Raw genomic sequence first — 17323 nt, forward strand, 5'->3', positions numbered from 1 at the left:
CATCTTCTGTGCAGGGGCAGCAAATTTTGGGGGGTGGCCAGTGCCCCCTGGACCTGCTTGGTGGTGCCCCTGCTTCTGTGAGTAAAGAGGAATTGATGGCAGAGACTGGCTTCTGTGGACTGTGGTCTGGTTACTTGATTGTTTCTCCATTTCTTGAACGTTCATATAATCTTAGTGAAATGAACATTTCTGTTTCTGATCAGATTGATGAAGGGAATGAGTTTTCTGTGGGAGAAAGTATAAGTGCATGTTGTGATATTTTGATATCATGGTAGCATTTACAGGATATTGTTTTATAGTGATATTATACAGGAAAACTGTTACTCAATAAGGCCCATTTACTAGTTGTTTTTCTCTTTCTCTGTGACCCAAGAATTAATGTGTAAGAATCACAGGATGGTACCAAGGTCGAAAATACCACAGAGATCACTTCCTTACTCCCATCCTCCCTTCTTTATCTCTTAGAAAAAGGCTCGTTAAAGGCCAGGTGGTTTGTTTCAGAATTCACTAATGATTTTTTCTACCTTAATGTATTTGCAATTGGCACAAATTGACCCAGATGATGTGCCAGATGTCACCAATGATGTTCCTGATATATATATATTGAGCATTAGGTTGTGAATTACTCCGTTATCAAAGAAGGGAATGAAGTTTTCTTATTTCTCTTTTTTCTTTTTCTTTTTTCTCTTTCTTTTCTTTCTTAGAATTTTGATATCAAGCTTGCTCGGAGGACAAGTTACGTTTATGATTTGTCTTTAGATTATGTTATTACATTCTGTCTTTATACTATGTTATCATTTCATGATAAAAGGAGGGAACTGTTGTGATATTTTGATACCATGATAGCATTTACAGGATATTGTTTTATAGTGATATTATACAGGAAAACTGTTACTCAATAAGGCCCATTTACTAGTTGTTTTTCTCTTTCTCTGTGACCCAAGAATTAATGTGTAAGAATCACAGGATGGTACCAAGGTCGAAAATACCACAGAGATCACTTCCTTACTCCCATCCTCCCTTCCTTATCTCTTAGAAAAAGGCTCGTTAAAGGCCAGGTGGTTTGTTTCAGAATTCACTAATGAAAGAACTCTGTACTCTATGTCTAGGAGTGTATTTCGCTGGGATGATCATAAATTGTAGCTGAACTATACAAAGGATACTTCTTTGCTCAGAGGGCAGGAAGACGCTTCCTTATTTGGTCTGTACCGGTTTGAACTGAGAATCTGCTGACACACGAACCTTTTTCCTCTATATAAACTGTTGTACTTGTGAATAAAGTTGAGTCAGTTTGGAATGACAACCTAGGACAGTCTCCGCGTCTTCTTGTTCTTCCAAACTGCTCCCGGTACTCCGGCCGGTACCGTGATTAACCGTTGATCATGCATGAGAATATTTTAATTTTGTTATATGTTAAAGGATGAACTCTGCTTATTGGTGCCCACGCCTTAGGAGGAAACTCGATCTACGGATGACGGAGATTTCCTTCAGTGCATATTCTGTTTTTGAGTCCACTGATAACAGGACTAAGTTTAATGAGTCTGTGTGTTCAGTATTTGGGAGACAGACTGTGGTTTCTGTTGCTGTGTCAGAGAATGAACTGTGATTAATAAAGTTACGTGTTGTGGTTTAGAACCTATGCAGGTCTGGAACCTGTGCATAACAAGACTGCGTGTCTTTTTGTGCTGGTGAATAACAACAGTATGTCTGTTGGGCCTGACAGTATTACCTCTGAGACAATGGGTTGTGGTGATCAGCCAGCTCATTCAGAGACTGCCTAGACTGTTGAATGTAGTCCTCTCTCAGAGACCACTCACTGTGTTACCTTGTTAGAAACTACATATGGTACTCCAGAGACTGCTTACATTTCACAGCCTGCATCCTCAGAGGCTAATGCTCCACCATCCTTACTCCAGGCTCAGCCTGATTCTCACCTTACCCCTTTCCTAGGGTGATGGTGGCCAGGCTCCAGCCACAGCTCCAGCTTCCAAGAAGGTCTGCGAATAATGCGAAGCAGCCTGAGTCGCCAGAGGAGTGGCTGTGAACCCTGCACAGTTCCAGGCAGGACAACACAATCTGCTAGACCCTGCTGAGCATCCTTCTGAGAGGACAATGCACCCTACTCAACAGCCTGACTGGGAGTCCTGCTCAGATCAAGCTTCCAGGGAGTCCTGAGCCTCAAGAGTCCCCAGAGAATCTAGGGAATCTCAAGCCTCTAGTATCTTCAAAAAATTCGGAACATCCAGCGTCTCGAGCCAGTGGGCCCTGCTCCACCTGAGTGTGAGCCAAAGTCCAGGAGTTCATGTCCTGGTTCTGAGGGTCTCAGTCTCTGCTGCTGGCTTCCTCTTTTGTATCGTGGAGAGCCCCATCTCTTCAGCCACTGACGGTCATGATGGGACATGTCTCCTTCCGTGATGTTGATCTTCAGAATTGCTCCGTGTCCACTACTGGCCTTCTGGTTGGGCTCCTGGCTGGTACCCAGAGTCTCTTTGTGTCTGCTGTGGGCCTCCTAGCCACCCTGCAGAATTCCTTCATCTCTGTTATTTAGCCATCCGTCATCCCCCAGAGTGGTTTCACATCTGCTGCTGGACACTCTGTCAAGGTCTTGCCCGGTGGCCAGGAAGGCACCAGAACTGCCTTTGTCACGGTTGAGGCTGGCCAACTGTGGGGAAGTGAGGAAGGAGGACCCAGGCGCGGAGCTCTGAATGCAAACAATGCGTTTAATTACAGTGAAATGGAAAATAACAATAAATCCCCAGTGCGTTCCCGACTCCCGTGACATGTCCTCTTCCCAGTGTCAGTGTTCCTTGTCCCCGCTCCTCAGTGTCTGAGCACCCCGTGCTCGCTGCCCTCTCGTCTCCACGCTTCTCCTGGGGAGATAACAAACAGGCAGCCGTAAGATACGCACAATGCGGCAGACTCACCGTACTGACTGGCCGAGAGACTAACGTGAAGTCACGCAATGATCCAGCGTCGGAGAGAGCACCACACACTCTTAAGTATCTCCTCCGACGAGGCTTGATCAGCTGCGTGATGGTCTTCAGGTGTGGCCAACCACCTGGCAGGGCCACACCCACCTGGCCCGAAGGTGCCTGTAAACAGGTGCTCTCAGAAACACCGGCACAGTTTGACCAGTTTGAAAGCTCCACGATGAGTGTTCCTGGTTTGTTCCTGGTTTGTGCCCGTCACACAAAAATGAACTGCAGTGGACAAAGAAGCAGCCTTAACTGCACATGGAAGTTCAAGATGTGAACGCTGTTTGTAAACTCCATACCTGTCTGACTGAGATCAGCAGATTAAATGACCCAATTCCAATATTTCGTTAGGGGCAAACAGGATAAGTCTCCAGAACATCCACCACAGGTTTTGCTGAAACATGGGCTGCAAGCAACTTTTCCAAATACGTTCGGGAACTGGCAGCTGGTCTTCACAGTTCCTAGACATTATTGGCCTCTGTCATGGGGAGATGTGGTGCTCTGCAGTGATAAATATGCCCCTGCCCTGACGTTTTATCTCCATTTTACAAAGTGTCTCAATTTTTTCCGATTTGGGATTGTATTATTTTGCATATTAGTTACTCTTTACTTGTTCTGTATTATATCTAGAATTGAATTTCAAATTCTTCTTCTCATATACAGTACAAATATTAAAGTTCCAACAGAGAACTTTCCTCTCAGACTGCAGGCTTATCCATTACAAAGTAGACTGGGAGGCAGACAACTCTTCTGAGGAACCAGTTTCCAGTTTGGATTCAGGAGACAGACACTCTCTCTACAATACAAAGAGGGGACTATTGTTGTGATCTGGCATGATACAAAATTTTTAACTGAACCGATGTTCGCAGAGTTTATAGATATGACATAATGTGGGAATCGTCTGCCTTGCTGCCGACTCGGTCTCTTACTCTAATCCTTCAGACAATGTCAGCCAAAAGATGTTTATTAATAACTAACTGGGGCTTAGGGGGGAATAAGTGACACATTCAACTCCCTGGCTATCTACCCTACTCATCCCAGGGGAGATCCATTTATAGGCAGCAAAGGCAGGTCATGAAATACTGTCGCAGGGCAGGCAGTCCTTCAACAGTGTCAGTTTGGATTGCATTTGTTCTAGCAAACAACCAACCATCTGATCACAGGGACATTTCATTAAAAAAATAAATTTAATTGATACTGTGTTTAGTTATGAAATTACAAATGTAAGTAAAATTTATTCATGTAGTGTTTTTAATAGAAATCATCAATTGTTTCTCAATAAAACAATAAAAATATAATAACAACATTAAAAAATACAAAATGACAGTAAAAGAAATAAAGTTTCAGTAATTTTATGTGGGATTGATCATTAATTAACAGATATTAGATTAGATTAGATAAACTTTATTAATCCCTCGGGTGGGTTCCTCTGGGAAATTCGGTTTCCAGTAGCACAGCACCGACAGAAGTTACAGAACGTGAGCAGAAATATACCATATATACACATTTATAAATACAGAGAATACAAAAGGGATAAATAGAATAAATAGGAATAAGAATATAAGGGAACGGCACATTTCAAGTATTGAAGTCTATTACACAGTTGGATATTAACAAAAGTATTGCACAGTGAGGTGAAGAGGCACTACAGCTTAGTTGTTCCCCTCCTTTGTCCTCCTGTTTCTCCTCCCTCTCCCCTCCAGAGAGGAGTTAAACAGTCTGATGGCGTGTGGGACGAAGGAGTTTTTAAGTCTGCTGGTCCTTGTCTTTGGGAGAAGCAACCTGTCACTGAACAGACTCCTCTGGCCGTGTGCAGAGGATGCCCAGCATTGTCCATAATGTCCAGCAGTTTCTTTAATGTCCTTTTCTCTGCCACTGTCACCAGAGTGTCCAGCTTCATGCCGACCACAGAGCTAGCCCTCCTGATCAGTTTTTCCAGCCTGGATGAGTCCTTCTTTGCTGTGCTGCTCCCCCAGCACACCACAGCATAGAAAAGTACTCCAGCAACCACCGACTGGTAAAACATCCTCAGGAGCTTCCTGCAGATGTTAAAAGACCTCAGCCTCCTGAGGAAGTACAGTCGGCTTTGGGCTTTTTTATACAGGTGCTCTGTGTTGCATGACCAGTCCAGTTTGTTGTCCACCAATAAAATATATTCTTTAATTATGGAAGTTTTGACCACAGAAATGGGTAAAAACAGTATATATGATTTTTATGAGTTCATCTTCAGGTATTAAACTTTTAAAAGCTATGATTATGGTCATTTCCCAGATGCTGTATTTACCATATCCATAACTGGTAAAATAGCAAAAATGACAAAAATAGAATGCACAATGTATCCACAAATTTATTTAATGTGAACAATAAATATTACTTCACATATAACTACTTCAGAGAAAGAAAAGAAAAGTTTGTTAGACTAAACATATGAAAAATATTTTTGTAATTAGTTTTGTAAAATAAAAATACCAAATATTATTCTGCAACCAACCAGATTTAACGTTTAAGTTTTGAAGAGAAACAAAGGTGTAGGTCTGTGGTGCAGCAGGAGCAGTTAACTTTCAAATGAGCACTATACAGGCCATTGCAGATTATCTGTCTTTTAACAAAGGTACAGTGTTGAACGCATTAAACCAACTCTTTCCTCTTATGATGTTGAGGATGGGCTTGCTGAAAAGCTTAGCAGTTTTAGCTCTTCAGATAGCTGCAGCATTCAGCGCTCATACTTCTTTGGATTTAGACAGATTTATCTATTCAAGTGTTTCACATTCTCACACAGATGTTTGCTGTTTCTCTAAGCAGATTCATGATATGAATTCTTGGTGTCAAGAAATATTTAAAGTGAAAAGGTGAATTTGCACAGTTTACATTTTGTATAGAAGGTTCCAAGTCTCACTGCAGAAATCAGAGATCTTTTGAATGTGTTGCTGACTGTCACCATCAGCCTTCATCTTCTGTGTCACAATGTAAATGAAAAAGTACTGTAGTCGGTATATTCCTGATAGATTCTTCCCTCGGTGTTCGTGTGCTCGCTCAGTCTTAGTTATTATGCCAAATTCTTGTCTCTGTGTCTTACGTTTAGTTTCGCTTCCTTTGTCTTTCAGTGTGAATATTAGATTAATATGTAGGACTGCATTTGTTCAATATCTCTAAAATCAGAAACGTGCTGTCTCAGAGAGAGGCTGAAAAACTAGTTCATGCATTTATTACTTCCAGGCTGGACGACTGTAATTCAGTTCAGTTATCAAAATGTCCTAAGATCTGCCTGAAAAGCCTTCAGTTGATCCAAAATGTGGTTCCTTCCTAAATCCAGAATCAAATTTAAAGTCCTTGTCCTCACATGCAAAGTCTGGAAGAATCAGTCTTATAGTACCATAGTACAATACCAGAGTACTTTATAATGGGAGGCACTCTGTATTTGTTTATACACCACTCTGCACTTAGTCGTTAGTTATTATTTATCTCTGGATCTCTGGTGTTACTTCTTGTGAAAAAGGAGTTTTTTCTTTCCACTGTCAGTGTTTTTTCATAGGGGGTCGTCTGATCGTTTGAGTTTTCTTCGTATTGTTGCACAGTCGTTCATAAATGTGACTGTTGGTGTGATTTAGTGGTGTGTGAAAAAGGTCCAGGACCCAGTTGCAGAGGTTGCAGTTATCAGCAACAACAGTTTGCTAATAGTATTAAAGGTAGAGTTAAAGTCTAGGAGGAGCAGCCTGACACAGGAGCTGGCCATCTTTGTGAGAGCAGATCGTCAACACTGACCACTCTGCATCCAGTGCACAGTGACAATTTTTATGGCACATGAGTCCATGTTAGTGTATGTAGTGGGTCATAACTAGCCCCTTAATGCATTTCATGACATTGCTGCTGCACTCTTGATGCGCTCTCACTCTCTTCAGACACACTGGCACCGTCTGAAAGAGTGAGATGTTAAAAATATCTGTGCAGACTTGTGTGAGTTCATAAGCTCTGAACCCTCTTTGGAATACTGTTTGGGCCTTTTGCTTTTGCTTTCTGGGGGTTGATGCACGGCAGTGTGCTCGTCACATCTGCGCCAGACATACTGATTGGTCAGCTCAGCTGGTGAGACAGCGATTCTGGAGCTGGAGGAGGAGATTCATAGAAGGAGCCTGTAGGCTCTGTGAAGGGTAACTGAGGGACACTCAGCATCACTTACTATAGTCAGTGATGCACTGAAGAATGGCAATAGCGTGGTTGTTGACTTTGCATATAAGGACTTCATATATTCAACATGACTAATTAAAATTTCTCATCTAAATATAATTTCGACTTGCAGTTTTTACATATCCCTTAAGGATATTCAGTCTATTAGCACGACTCACATCGAAATGAAAGCAAGTCTTGATTTTTCCTCCCGGAGCTCCACCTGGAAAGGTTTTTGGTAGGAAAAAGTTAGTTTTGTTTTTCATTTTCTCTTTTGGAAACTTTAATGTTTCAACACTTTGAAGGAAAAAATACAAAAAGAAATGAATAAGCTCCAAACTAGCTCCATGTTAGCCATGAACAGGCCAGCTCGGGGCTATAACAAGACACCATAGTAATATCCTGGCCATCCTTTTATTTTGGTGAACAGTAAACAGCATGCACTGGGATGATGGAGGATGTAAAGTGGTGAGCTGTGGGAGTGAGATATGGAAAGGAGTGGTCATGTTGTTCTTAGTGTCATTGTGTCTTCTGACCTGAAGGATCCCACGTCTTCAGCTGTTTCAGGTCTTACACTACTTCAGCCTGTATACAGCAGCTGTTTCCTGTGTCTGCTGCTTTGCAAAACAACCTCAACCCCAGTTCTACCATTTCAAGCTGTTCGTGTCATTTCATGAACATTTCTGTTGTCAGTGATGCTTTGCTGTGTTTCATGACGGTGTCTTGGTACTACTCTTTCTCCCTCTATGCTTTCCATGTACAGAGATGGGCAGTAACGCGTTACCGTAATCCGATTACTTTTTTCAAGCAACGAGTAAAGTAAGGGATTACTATTGCAAAAACGGTAATTAGATTACCGTTACTTTCCCATAGGAACGCTGCGTTACTGCGTTACTAAAACAGTGATTTTTTTGCGAGAATGTCTCATGACAGTGACGTAAGCGAGTGCGACGTTCGTGACAACAGCTGTGTGCAGATCAACAATGGATCATATATCGAGTGCAGGAGAGAGTATGAGCGTGCAGCGTTTAAAGCGTGGAAGTACTGACCTTACTTTGAGTTTGATTCCATAAAAAGTGACAAAAACATTAGTGTCCGCTGTGCGTGGGAAGAAAACTTCTTTTTACAGCGAAAAAACCCCTAAACTTCAAAGCAAGCACCAAGTAGCTACGACGTAATGGGAAACTCACAGAGAAACTCGCGGATTCTTCCACTGACCGCGGCACACCTGCACCAGGGTAACCCTCCGCCTGCCCCACTCCTGCTTTACAGGTGAAAATAGAGCAACAGGACCGCTGAGTCTTTGACTTTATTTATTTTCTGCTGTGTTTTACTTGCATCTATTTGAAAGACTGAGTGTAAACACAAAAAATATTTTGCTTTATGTGCTGGAATGTGCAGAAAATAGGTTTAAATGTTAAACTAATTTCTTCCAGTCAGAGAATGTTGCATATAATTAAATGTTTGCTTGATGCATAAAGTTAAAAGATTAAAACTAATAAAACAAGTTTTAAAAAGAGACTTTTCCATTTGATTACATTTTGTATGATGGATTATGCAGAAAAAGTAGAATTGGGCTGAAAGATCTATCGCTTTATCACCTATTCAGGTTGTAAATCGTGTTTTTAAAAGTAACTAAGTAACTAAGTAATTAATTACTTTTGAAAATAAGTAATCAGTAAAGTAACGGGATTTCTTTTTTGGGGAAGTAATCAGTAATTAGTTACTGATTACTTTTTTCAAGTGACTTAACCAACACTGTCCATGTATGTGCATGGAAGGACAGACAAAAGTGGTCCTGAAAACACATTTCATTTCTGTTTTTTCCTCCCTCTTCACAGCTACATGATAAGAGCAGATCAAAGATATTCTGAGGTGCTTGTGTGGAGGTTCATCTTCCAGCTAATCTGCAGGGTACAGTTGTGTGTGATTTTGGGGGAGTGTCTCCTTGTCTGTCATATAAATAGTCTGCTGCTTTGTTAGAGTTGGTGTCTCTTCCAGTTTGCCAGTCTCAGGTTCTGCACCAATTAGTATTGATCTTTTACAGGAAAACGCTATTACACATCAACAAAAATGGAGGCCATCAAGAAGAAAATGCTTATGCTGAAGTTGGACAAGGAAAATGCGCTGGATCAGGCGGAACAGGCTGAAACGGACAGAAAAGCAGCTGAAGATAGAAGCAAGCAGGTAGGTCACACAGGTGCAAATCACATGAAGCGGACTCATCAGTCTGGTGGTTTATATGAGCTTAGTATGTGGTGTAGTTTAGCATCTTGTACCAATGAATGAATGAAAATAGGAAAGATGACTTTTTGAGACTTCCAGAGACCCAGTTATCTTTTATCTGTGGTTTTGGTGGATGGTAGTCAAACAAGGACCTGAGTCTGCTGCTGAGGAAAGTCTGTCCAAAAATGTACATTAAAATCTAACCCTGTGTTTCTTGTCCCACGCTATCAGCATGAAGACGAGCTTATACAAATGCAAAAGAAGCTGAAAGCAACAGAAGATGAGCTTGATAAATACTCCGAGGCCTTAAAGGATGCTCAGGAGAAGCTTGAAGTTGCTGATAAGAAAGCTGCTGATGTGAGTAAAACTAATTCACAGTGGTGTGTTTGGTGCATTTCATAATACCACATTATTGATTACTGACCAACCTTTACATTCTGAAAATACAAAAGAAAATATGTCTCTTCCACAAAGCAAACAGATTAGCAGGGTGCTGACGTGGATGTGACTCTTTGGGAGATTTTTTTCCCTATTTTATGACTGGGAAGGCCAAGAAACTGTAATACATGATACAGTGCTCTCTCAGTGGTGGCATTGTGTCTCACACAGCATGAACTGATGGCCAGTGTAAACCAAGCCAGTTTGAGTTCCTGTTTCAGCCTTGCATTCCATTCTCATCATGCTTACGTCTCACAGCTGTTGGGGGATTCAGAGCCCTTTTTAACTCTGATGTCAACCACCCAACCTTGGCAGTGAGATTAACAATTGTTCAAGTCCATTTTAGGTACCCATGCCTCCCAGATCACAGTAACTGACGGCCTTTATTTAATGGATGTAGCCTAATTTAGGCTCATTCACTGTGGCTCTCACAGCACAATAAGAACTAGACTATCATAAACCAGTGGGCTATTGCACTCACCTTTCTCCACCTGTTTTACTTTCATCCTTCAGCTCGTGCTACAATGTTTAGTTCTCAAAGGTGTCCATCCAAATGGTTCTCTTTCACACACTGACTTTGAGAATTTAAACTAGCGTCAGATTCACAGGACGGGCTCTCTGTCAGACATCGCTGAAGTGAAATACAAATGCAGGCCATAAGAGGCTGAAAGGAGATGGGGAACAAATGGAAAACAAACAGATGATATGACAAAAGTACTTTTTATACACACACTGAGGGGTGGTTAGAAATGAGACACCACTGAGGAAAGTCAGACACGGATTAAACTACAGAAAAGAGGGTGGGGCAGATAATCATACACAAGGAAAGACAAGACAGGAGTAGAAGGTCAGACACGAGGAAAGTAATGTTCAAAGGGAGGAAGAGGAATTAACCAAAAACCCATAAATAACACAGAAACTGACTAAATCTAAACAGAGACAGAAGAGGAAACGGGGAGATTTCGTCTGAGAGAAGCGATAGTTATTTCTATTTCTCCATATTTTTGTATGTTTATTTGTTTTATGTTATCCATACAAATAAGTGTTCAAAACCTCTTTTGGACAGATGTCCAATGTTATGATCAGAAAGTCATTGGTGCCCACAGGTGCACACAAGTGGTGAGGCGGTGGAGTCCTTTTGTTTAATGGCTGACCCCATTAAATCCAGTCGAGCCAGTCGAGCCAGCCGAACCAGTCGAACCAGTCGAGCCATTACTTACAGAAACTCAGTCCACTAATTTAGCTCTTAGCTACAGTCCGTATGTTTTTGGACAGTGGCACACTTTTTGTAATTTTGCCTCTATACAGCACCACACTGGATTTTAAATCAAACAATCAAAACCATTTTCAAAAACCCTTTCTTCAAAAGATATGGCAGTTACATCGGATGAGAATCGTGCAAAAACATAGATATATTTATACAAATATTTAAAATATTCCAGGAAAAAGGGAATTTATCTGTCTTTAAAGACAATATCACTATTAATCATTCTTTAGCTCTCATTTTCCAGAGTGTTGATTATGGACACGATTTACCAAAATAAATCTCTTTTGCTATCCATCAGTAGTCCTTCAAATAAACCATAGCTTAAAGATTTTAGTTTGCTGTCAATGATAAAACCTGCTGTTCTGTAGCAGGCTAACAATAAATGTTCAAAGGTTCCACCTTCACCGTGGTTCAGCAGAGGACCTTTTCTTATGGTAATTTAATCTTTCTATATTCTCTTGATTCATAATTATCACCATGACCTCATCAGCACAAGCCATGGCTGCCATTCTGTATGAATCACAGATATTATTACAGACCACTGGACACGCTCAGCCTGAGGATCTATCTCGTTTTGCTGCGCGGCACTGACCAGCGACTCGATCTTCCAGGTGATCCAACGACGAGGGAGGCTGGGAGGATTGGTTCACTCTCTTTGGGGGGAGAGAGCATCTGCGTTGGTGCTCCACGAGTCTGGGAGGTAGAAGTTTGTATAGTTAAACTGGGCAACCAGAAAAAGACCACCTGGCTTGCAGTGAGTTTGATCATTTCTTGTGGTCATCCAAACAACAAAGGGATTTTCAGCTTCCTCTGCAAGTGCCTCCATTCTTCCAGCGCCAGCTTCACCACCAGCAGTTCTCACCTCCCCATGTTGTAATTGTGCTTTGTGGGTGACAGCTGATGAGCAAAGAAAGCCAAGGGGTGCATTTTATCAGCAGCCCTCTGGGACAACACTGCATCTAGAATCCAAAGTGTCAACCTCCTCAATGAACTAGAGTGTGTTGAGCAAGAATAAGCGCAGAGGCGAGCAGATGCTCCAGATGGTCGAAGGTTTCCCAGGCTGAGACATTCCACTAGAAAGGCGTCTTAAGAAAAGTCAGACTTTGCTATTGTTCCCGATAAACCAGCGATAGAAGTTGGAAAAACCTAAAAAGTAGACACTGTAGATGTTTCCTGGATATGGGAACTACCACTGCCTGCACTTTCACCATGAATTTGCTGCATTCAACTATCTTTTGGAGCAAAATGTCCTGATTTGAAGTGAGGCCACAAAGAACTCACTCACGTTCTCCCCACTTTTGTCATTGGATGGTGATTGCATCCTGGTGCAAATCAGTGTCTGTTGAGCCCATTGTGGTCAGATTGTTGTGTCATAAAACCAGCAGAAAGATGGGCCCACTCACAGATCACTGAGAAAACATCATGACTCAGTGTTTCTGTGTTTCTCAGTTCTGGTATTGTTTAGCTTCCTTGTTCTTCCCACTTTAATCATTTTGTATTTCCAGTTCTGAATTGTTTGTTCCCTTTCGTATCCTGGTTGTCTTGGTCTCGTCTGTGTTCTCCCCAGCCTGTCATGTCAGTCGCCCTCTCCATCTTCTCAGTCTGTCTCCCCTGTCCCAGTGTTTGTATATCTTAGTCTGCGTCTTAGTATGTTTCCTGTTTTATTTTGGCAGTCTCTCATCCTGTGCTCAGTGTGTTCAGTTTTGCTTCCTCCCTTCCTGTTAGTCTGATTATTTCCTGCTGTGTTCCCTCCTGTTTCCCATCCGCTCATTATCCTGTGTGTATTTAAGGCCTCAGTCTCCCTCTCCTCACTGGTGTGTTGTCCACTGGCTGTGTTTCTCAATGCTCCATGTTCTCCTCACTACTCGTTCCACAGAGATAAAGCTGCTTCTTCCAGTTTACCCTCTTCGTGTTTGAGTCCTGTAACTGGGTCCCACTCTTGACAGACATAGCTAAGCATTTTGCAATCTGGCGCCATCTGTTACAGCTGAAATTTCTTAGGTATCAAAAAGCAGAAATGAGGTTTTCTTGGCAGTCGTCATTTTTGCAAAACCAAAAGAACTCAAAAGTACACAATACTGTACACAACAGTACTCCAGTGCATAATGTATCTGTGCGTGAACAAGTCAGTTAGGCAGAAAATAGCAATTCATGATGGAAACTGCCTTCAAGCCCTTGAGCTCTGCAGGAAATGTGGTTTTATCGAGATGGATTTTTTGGTAGCAAGACAGAAAAGACAGAATTGCTGTTAATGTTGTTCAAATGTGAATCGTAATTCTGGTCTTCGTGTGCTGCTGGTTCAGTAAATTTTGTCGTTGCACGATGAAACTGGCAGCTGTGGAATCTGTGAGAGCTGTGCTTTCAGCAGAGACACTGTTTGTGTACTTGTACTTGAATCTGTATTTTGTGTTTACATCTTTTCACTTATACCTGCTCTTTAATTGGTTAAAGAGTTATTCTAGCTGTTTTATTTTGCCCTTTCAATGCTTGTAAACCTTGGTATATTTTAGAAATGGGTCTAATTCCTGAAATAGATTTTTATGCCATTAGGAAAACATTCAGAACACCCGACACAGATCTTTCTGTTAAATATACTTTCAATCTTATGTTTATTTGTAAAAATCTACAGAAGTCTTTATTTGTCAGTCCTTTTTCTTTCAAATCTTCAAAACCTTTTTAATTGGTCCCATTAAGTAAATCAAAATATTTAACCAAACCCATATCTTTCCCTTTCTTAAATCAAGTATCCGTTATATTTGGGATAAATCCAGGGTTGTGTGAGTCTATAGGGCTTCTGGTCTGGTTCTGTCTGACCACATTAAATGAAGTCCTAGGACATGCTTGTATGCAGGGACTGGATTCATTAAGGTGTGTGGAGAGGCTTCTATCACCTATTATTACCTGCAGACCAGGTTACATATGTCCACTAGATTGCCAGTTGTGCATAAGATGTATTTCACCTGTGTGCACCTTCCTCCACCTTAACATGCCACCCTGTGTTCCTTCCTCTTCTTGAAACATGCATTGACCAGTCATTTCCATCCTTTGCTGAAATCACTTCCTCATCACCCGTGTTCCCATGTCTGTTAAAGTTGACACCAGTTACCACTCATTACCACTATATTCAACTTTTCTGACTGTGCAGCACACGCATTAACATTCACCTATTTCATGTACAGCTTTGAACTAATGCTCCGGTCTGACAGACGCTTCACCTGAACAGAACTATTCGTATACACTTCCTTCAAAATGACCCATAATCGAGTTCTCTCTCTAGAACAGTTTGAATCCACCTCCAATGCTACTGGCCTCATCACTTCGACCTGGTCTCTTGTACACACAATATGTCTGTTTTCCTTCTCTTCATAATATCTCCCTTCATGAGCCGTAGTCCATACGGACTCCTTACTCTTCCTGCATTTCTGTCTTTCTCGATGCCTCCTAACTCACCTTCCCTGCTGAGTCTTCCTTTGTCTTCGGCCAACAGTGGCACCCTGTTTTCGCCCTAACACCCCAACCATTTCTGCAGCATTCCAGCAATCAGGTATGTATCATAGAGTGGCCAGACCAGAGCCACTCCTCAGTAAAAGTAAGTTGGAGTTTTCCAAAAGGCACCTGAAGCACTCTCGCACGATGAGAAACAAAATTCCCTGCTCTGATGAAACAAACACTTAGCTCTTTGGCCTGAATGCCAAGCATGATGTCTGGAGGAAATCAGGCACCGCTCATCACCTGGCCAATGCCATCTCTACAGTGAAGCATGATGGTGGCAACCGGCTCCAAACTGCTCTGGGCCTCGAAGGTCCTAAGCACACAGTCCAGATAACAAAGGAGTCACTTTATGATTACTCTGTCCTTATGTGACCTATAGAGCCAAGACTTGATTTAAGACCTGTTAAATCTAATATTTGTAAATATGTTTAAAAAGAAAATTTCAAGCAAATGGAATAATGGTGTAATATGACAAAATGTGGAAAAAGAGAGAATACATGCACTGTATCACGATAAGCTTCTGGCTGAGTACATCATCCTAACTCACTGAAAACCAAAAAGGTTATTTGAAGAGATTCTTTGGAAAAGCTTTGTCCACATCCACATTATATTATCCACTTCTTTGGAATAACATGCAATACGCTTCTATCAGGAAATGCTGCTTTTACTGTGTTAGACATGTGCAGCGTATGTAACAGACTGTTTTTCTAATTAATCTGCTCCTTGTATTCTCAGGCAGAGGCAGAAGTGGCTTCCCTCAACAGACGTATCCAGCTCGTAGAGGAGGAGCTGGACCGCGCTCAGGAGAGGCTGGCAACAGCTCTGCAGAAACTGGAAGAAGCTGAGAAGGCTGCAGATGAGAGCGAGAGGTGACTCTGCTGTGACCTCTATTGTTCTTCTGCGATGAGTATCACAAGTCAAGCGTTATAGGAACAGCTTGAATGTCAGTGACCACACTTTTCCCGTTGGATGGTTCATGAACATACTGTGCTAGAACCACACAAAAAAGACCTGGGACTGAAAATGTATCTTAATATATCAGTAAAAAATTCCATAGATGTTGAATAGCTACTGAGTATTTGAGCTTAGTGCAGCCATGGAAGCAGATGGAAATTTAAACTGCAAGCGAGATCTTTGTACTGGCTGATCAGACTTTATACAAAACAGGCGCCAGGAACTAAACAGGAACCCTAAACTGGGGGTACACTAGAAACCAGGAACACTTGGAGGTCATCAGACCCATGACTGGAACATAAGAGACACTGACAGAGTGTATACATAAGAGAAGTGGAGATGCATAGAAACACAGCTGGAGCAAACTAGACAAACGTTAGAGGGGAAACAAAACTGAACACAATGCACATGAGACAAGGAGCGAGAGAGCGAGGGACATGACGGGCTGGGGGGAACACAGACGAGACCAAGACAACGAGGACACGAAATGGAACAAGTAACTAGAAATGCAAATGATTCAACTAGCTACATACACGTGACTACAATGAAACTACATAACAAACTTAGAAATAGCGACCAAACTAACAACCTTGACGAGTCCAACAGAAAACAGGCGTCCTTACAATTGGACAATCTGTGTAACCTCTGTAAGGCCAAGGTATCGCCTCATGCTACTGGTACTCACACCAACACCAGCCAAATGCAAAACTAAAAAGTACCAAAAAAAACATTCAGAAAAGATGAGGAGGGGAAAGAGTCAGTGGCCTCCACCTGTTAAACCTGCTTCTCTGGTGCACTTGTTAGTTTTATTAAGACCAAAGCAGCTCAAACAATCCCCTTTGCTACTTAACAGATCAGGTCAATATCTGAAAGTTTCATTGAGTTGGTGCTATACTCATTTTTTTAATTGTGTATTATTGCACAGTCTATTATTAGCTTCCTCCCAGTCATATGTAAGGCAGCAGCATCTAAACAGAGGTTATTAACACCACGTTCTTATATTTAGCTGACAGACTTTCAAAATGAACTGTTCTATGCATCAAATCCTATCTGCCCCACAGAAAACACTGTGTAGCTATGGTGACAGGTCACTGTGTGGCAGCACCATGACCTAAGTGAGGCTCTTGATTACATATTTGATCACCACACTGGTGAGGAGGAGAGAGGCCAGGAAACTGACAGTGAGGATGGATCAGAAGCTGAAGATGGCACGGAATATAATCCAGATAAAGAGGAATGATGATGACGATGATGGCCATCGAATCATGCTTTGAACTGTTCCTGATTAATTAAACATGATTTACATGTTGTTATGGGCGATTCGCTTTGACAGCCACAATACTATTCAGGGTCATCATCAGCAAGACAAACTGGCAGTGATTAGAGGTTTGTGACGAGTGCGTGGAATAGCAGCCACTCATCACTCATGTCCAAGTCCAAACATCACAGTGTCTGGCCACCGGTAGGGGACGCTGCCCTTTCAAAAAGTATATGCCAATCAAGCAGTCTAAACATGGCATAAAGATATGTCAGAAGTGCAGTTTTGGGATAATTTCAGAGCCACACAAATAAAACATTCCCGTCCACTTTTGGCCAGGACCACAACAGGTGTTGCTTTATGTGACTATAAAAGATTTGAAATGGTTTAAAAACAAATGTTCTTAACGTTGTAACTTATCCAAAGTAGCCTGTGATAAACAGTAGACTGTGTTTCATCTGATCATTTCTTACAGTCAAACTAATCCAGATGTTTTTTCAGATTAATGAGACTTAGAAAGGCTGTCATGCTCACAAGAACGTGAGCTGA

General features: G+C 41.7%; 1 protein-coding gene across 2 annotated transcripts in view; it reads left to right on the forward strand.

The window, feature by feature from the left end:
• The first annotated feature begins 9145 nt into the window (after positions 1 to 9145).
• LOC146614076 (tropomyosin alpha-1 chain-like) overlaps positions 9146 to 17323 on the forward strand; it is a 17667-nt gene continuing 9489 nt past the window's right edge. For both annotated transcript variants that reach the window (XM_085378545.1, XM_085378544.1), the window contains exons 1-3: positions 9146 to 9326; positions 9597 to 9722; positions 15298 to 15431. In XM_085378545.1, coding sequence (XP_085234671.1) covers positions 9213 to 9326; positions 9597 to 9722; positions 15298 to 15431 — 374 coding nt within the window. In that variant the 5' untranslated portion in view covers positions 9146 to 9212. The remainder of the gene's footprint in view (positions 9327 to 9596; positions 9723 to 15297; positions 15432 to 17323) is intronic.

Source organism: Diplotaxodon limnothrissa, linkage group LG18 (assembly GCF_057381915.1).
Source record: "Diplotaxodon limnothrissa isolate DT_005_m linkage group LG18, D_limnothrissa_male_GT1.1, whole genome shotgun sequence".
In the NCBI taxonomy this organism is placed as follows: Eukaryota; Metazoa; Chordata; class Actinopteri; order Cichliformes; family Cichlidae; genus Diplotaxodon; species Diplotaxodon limnothrissa.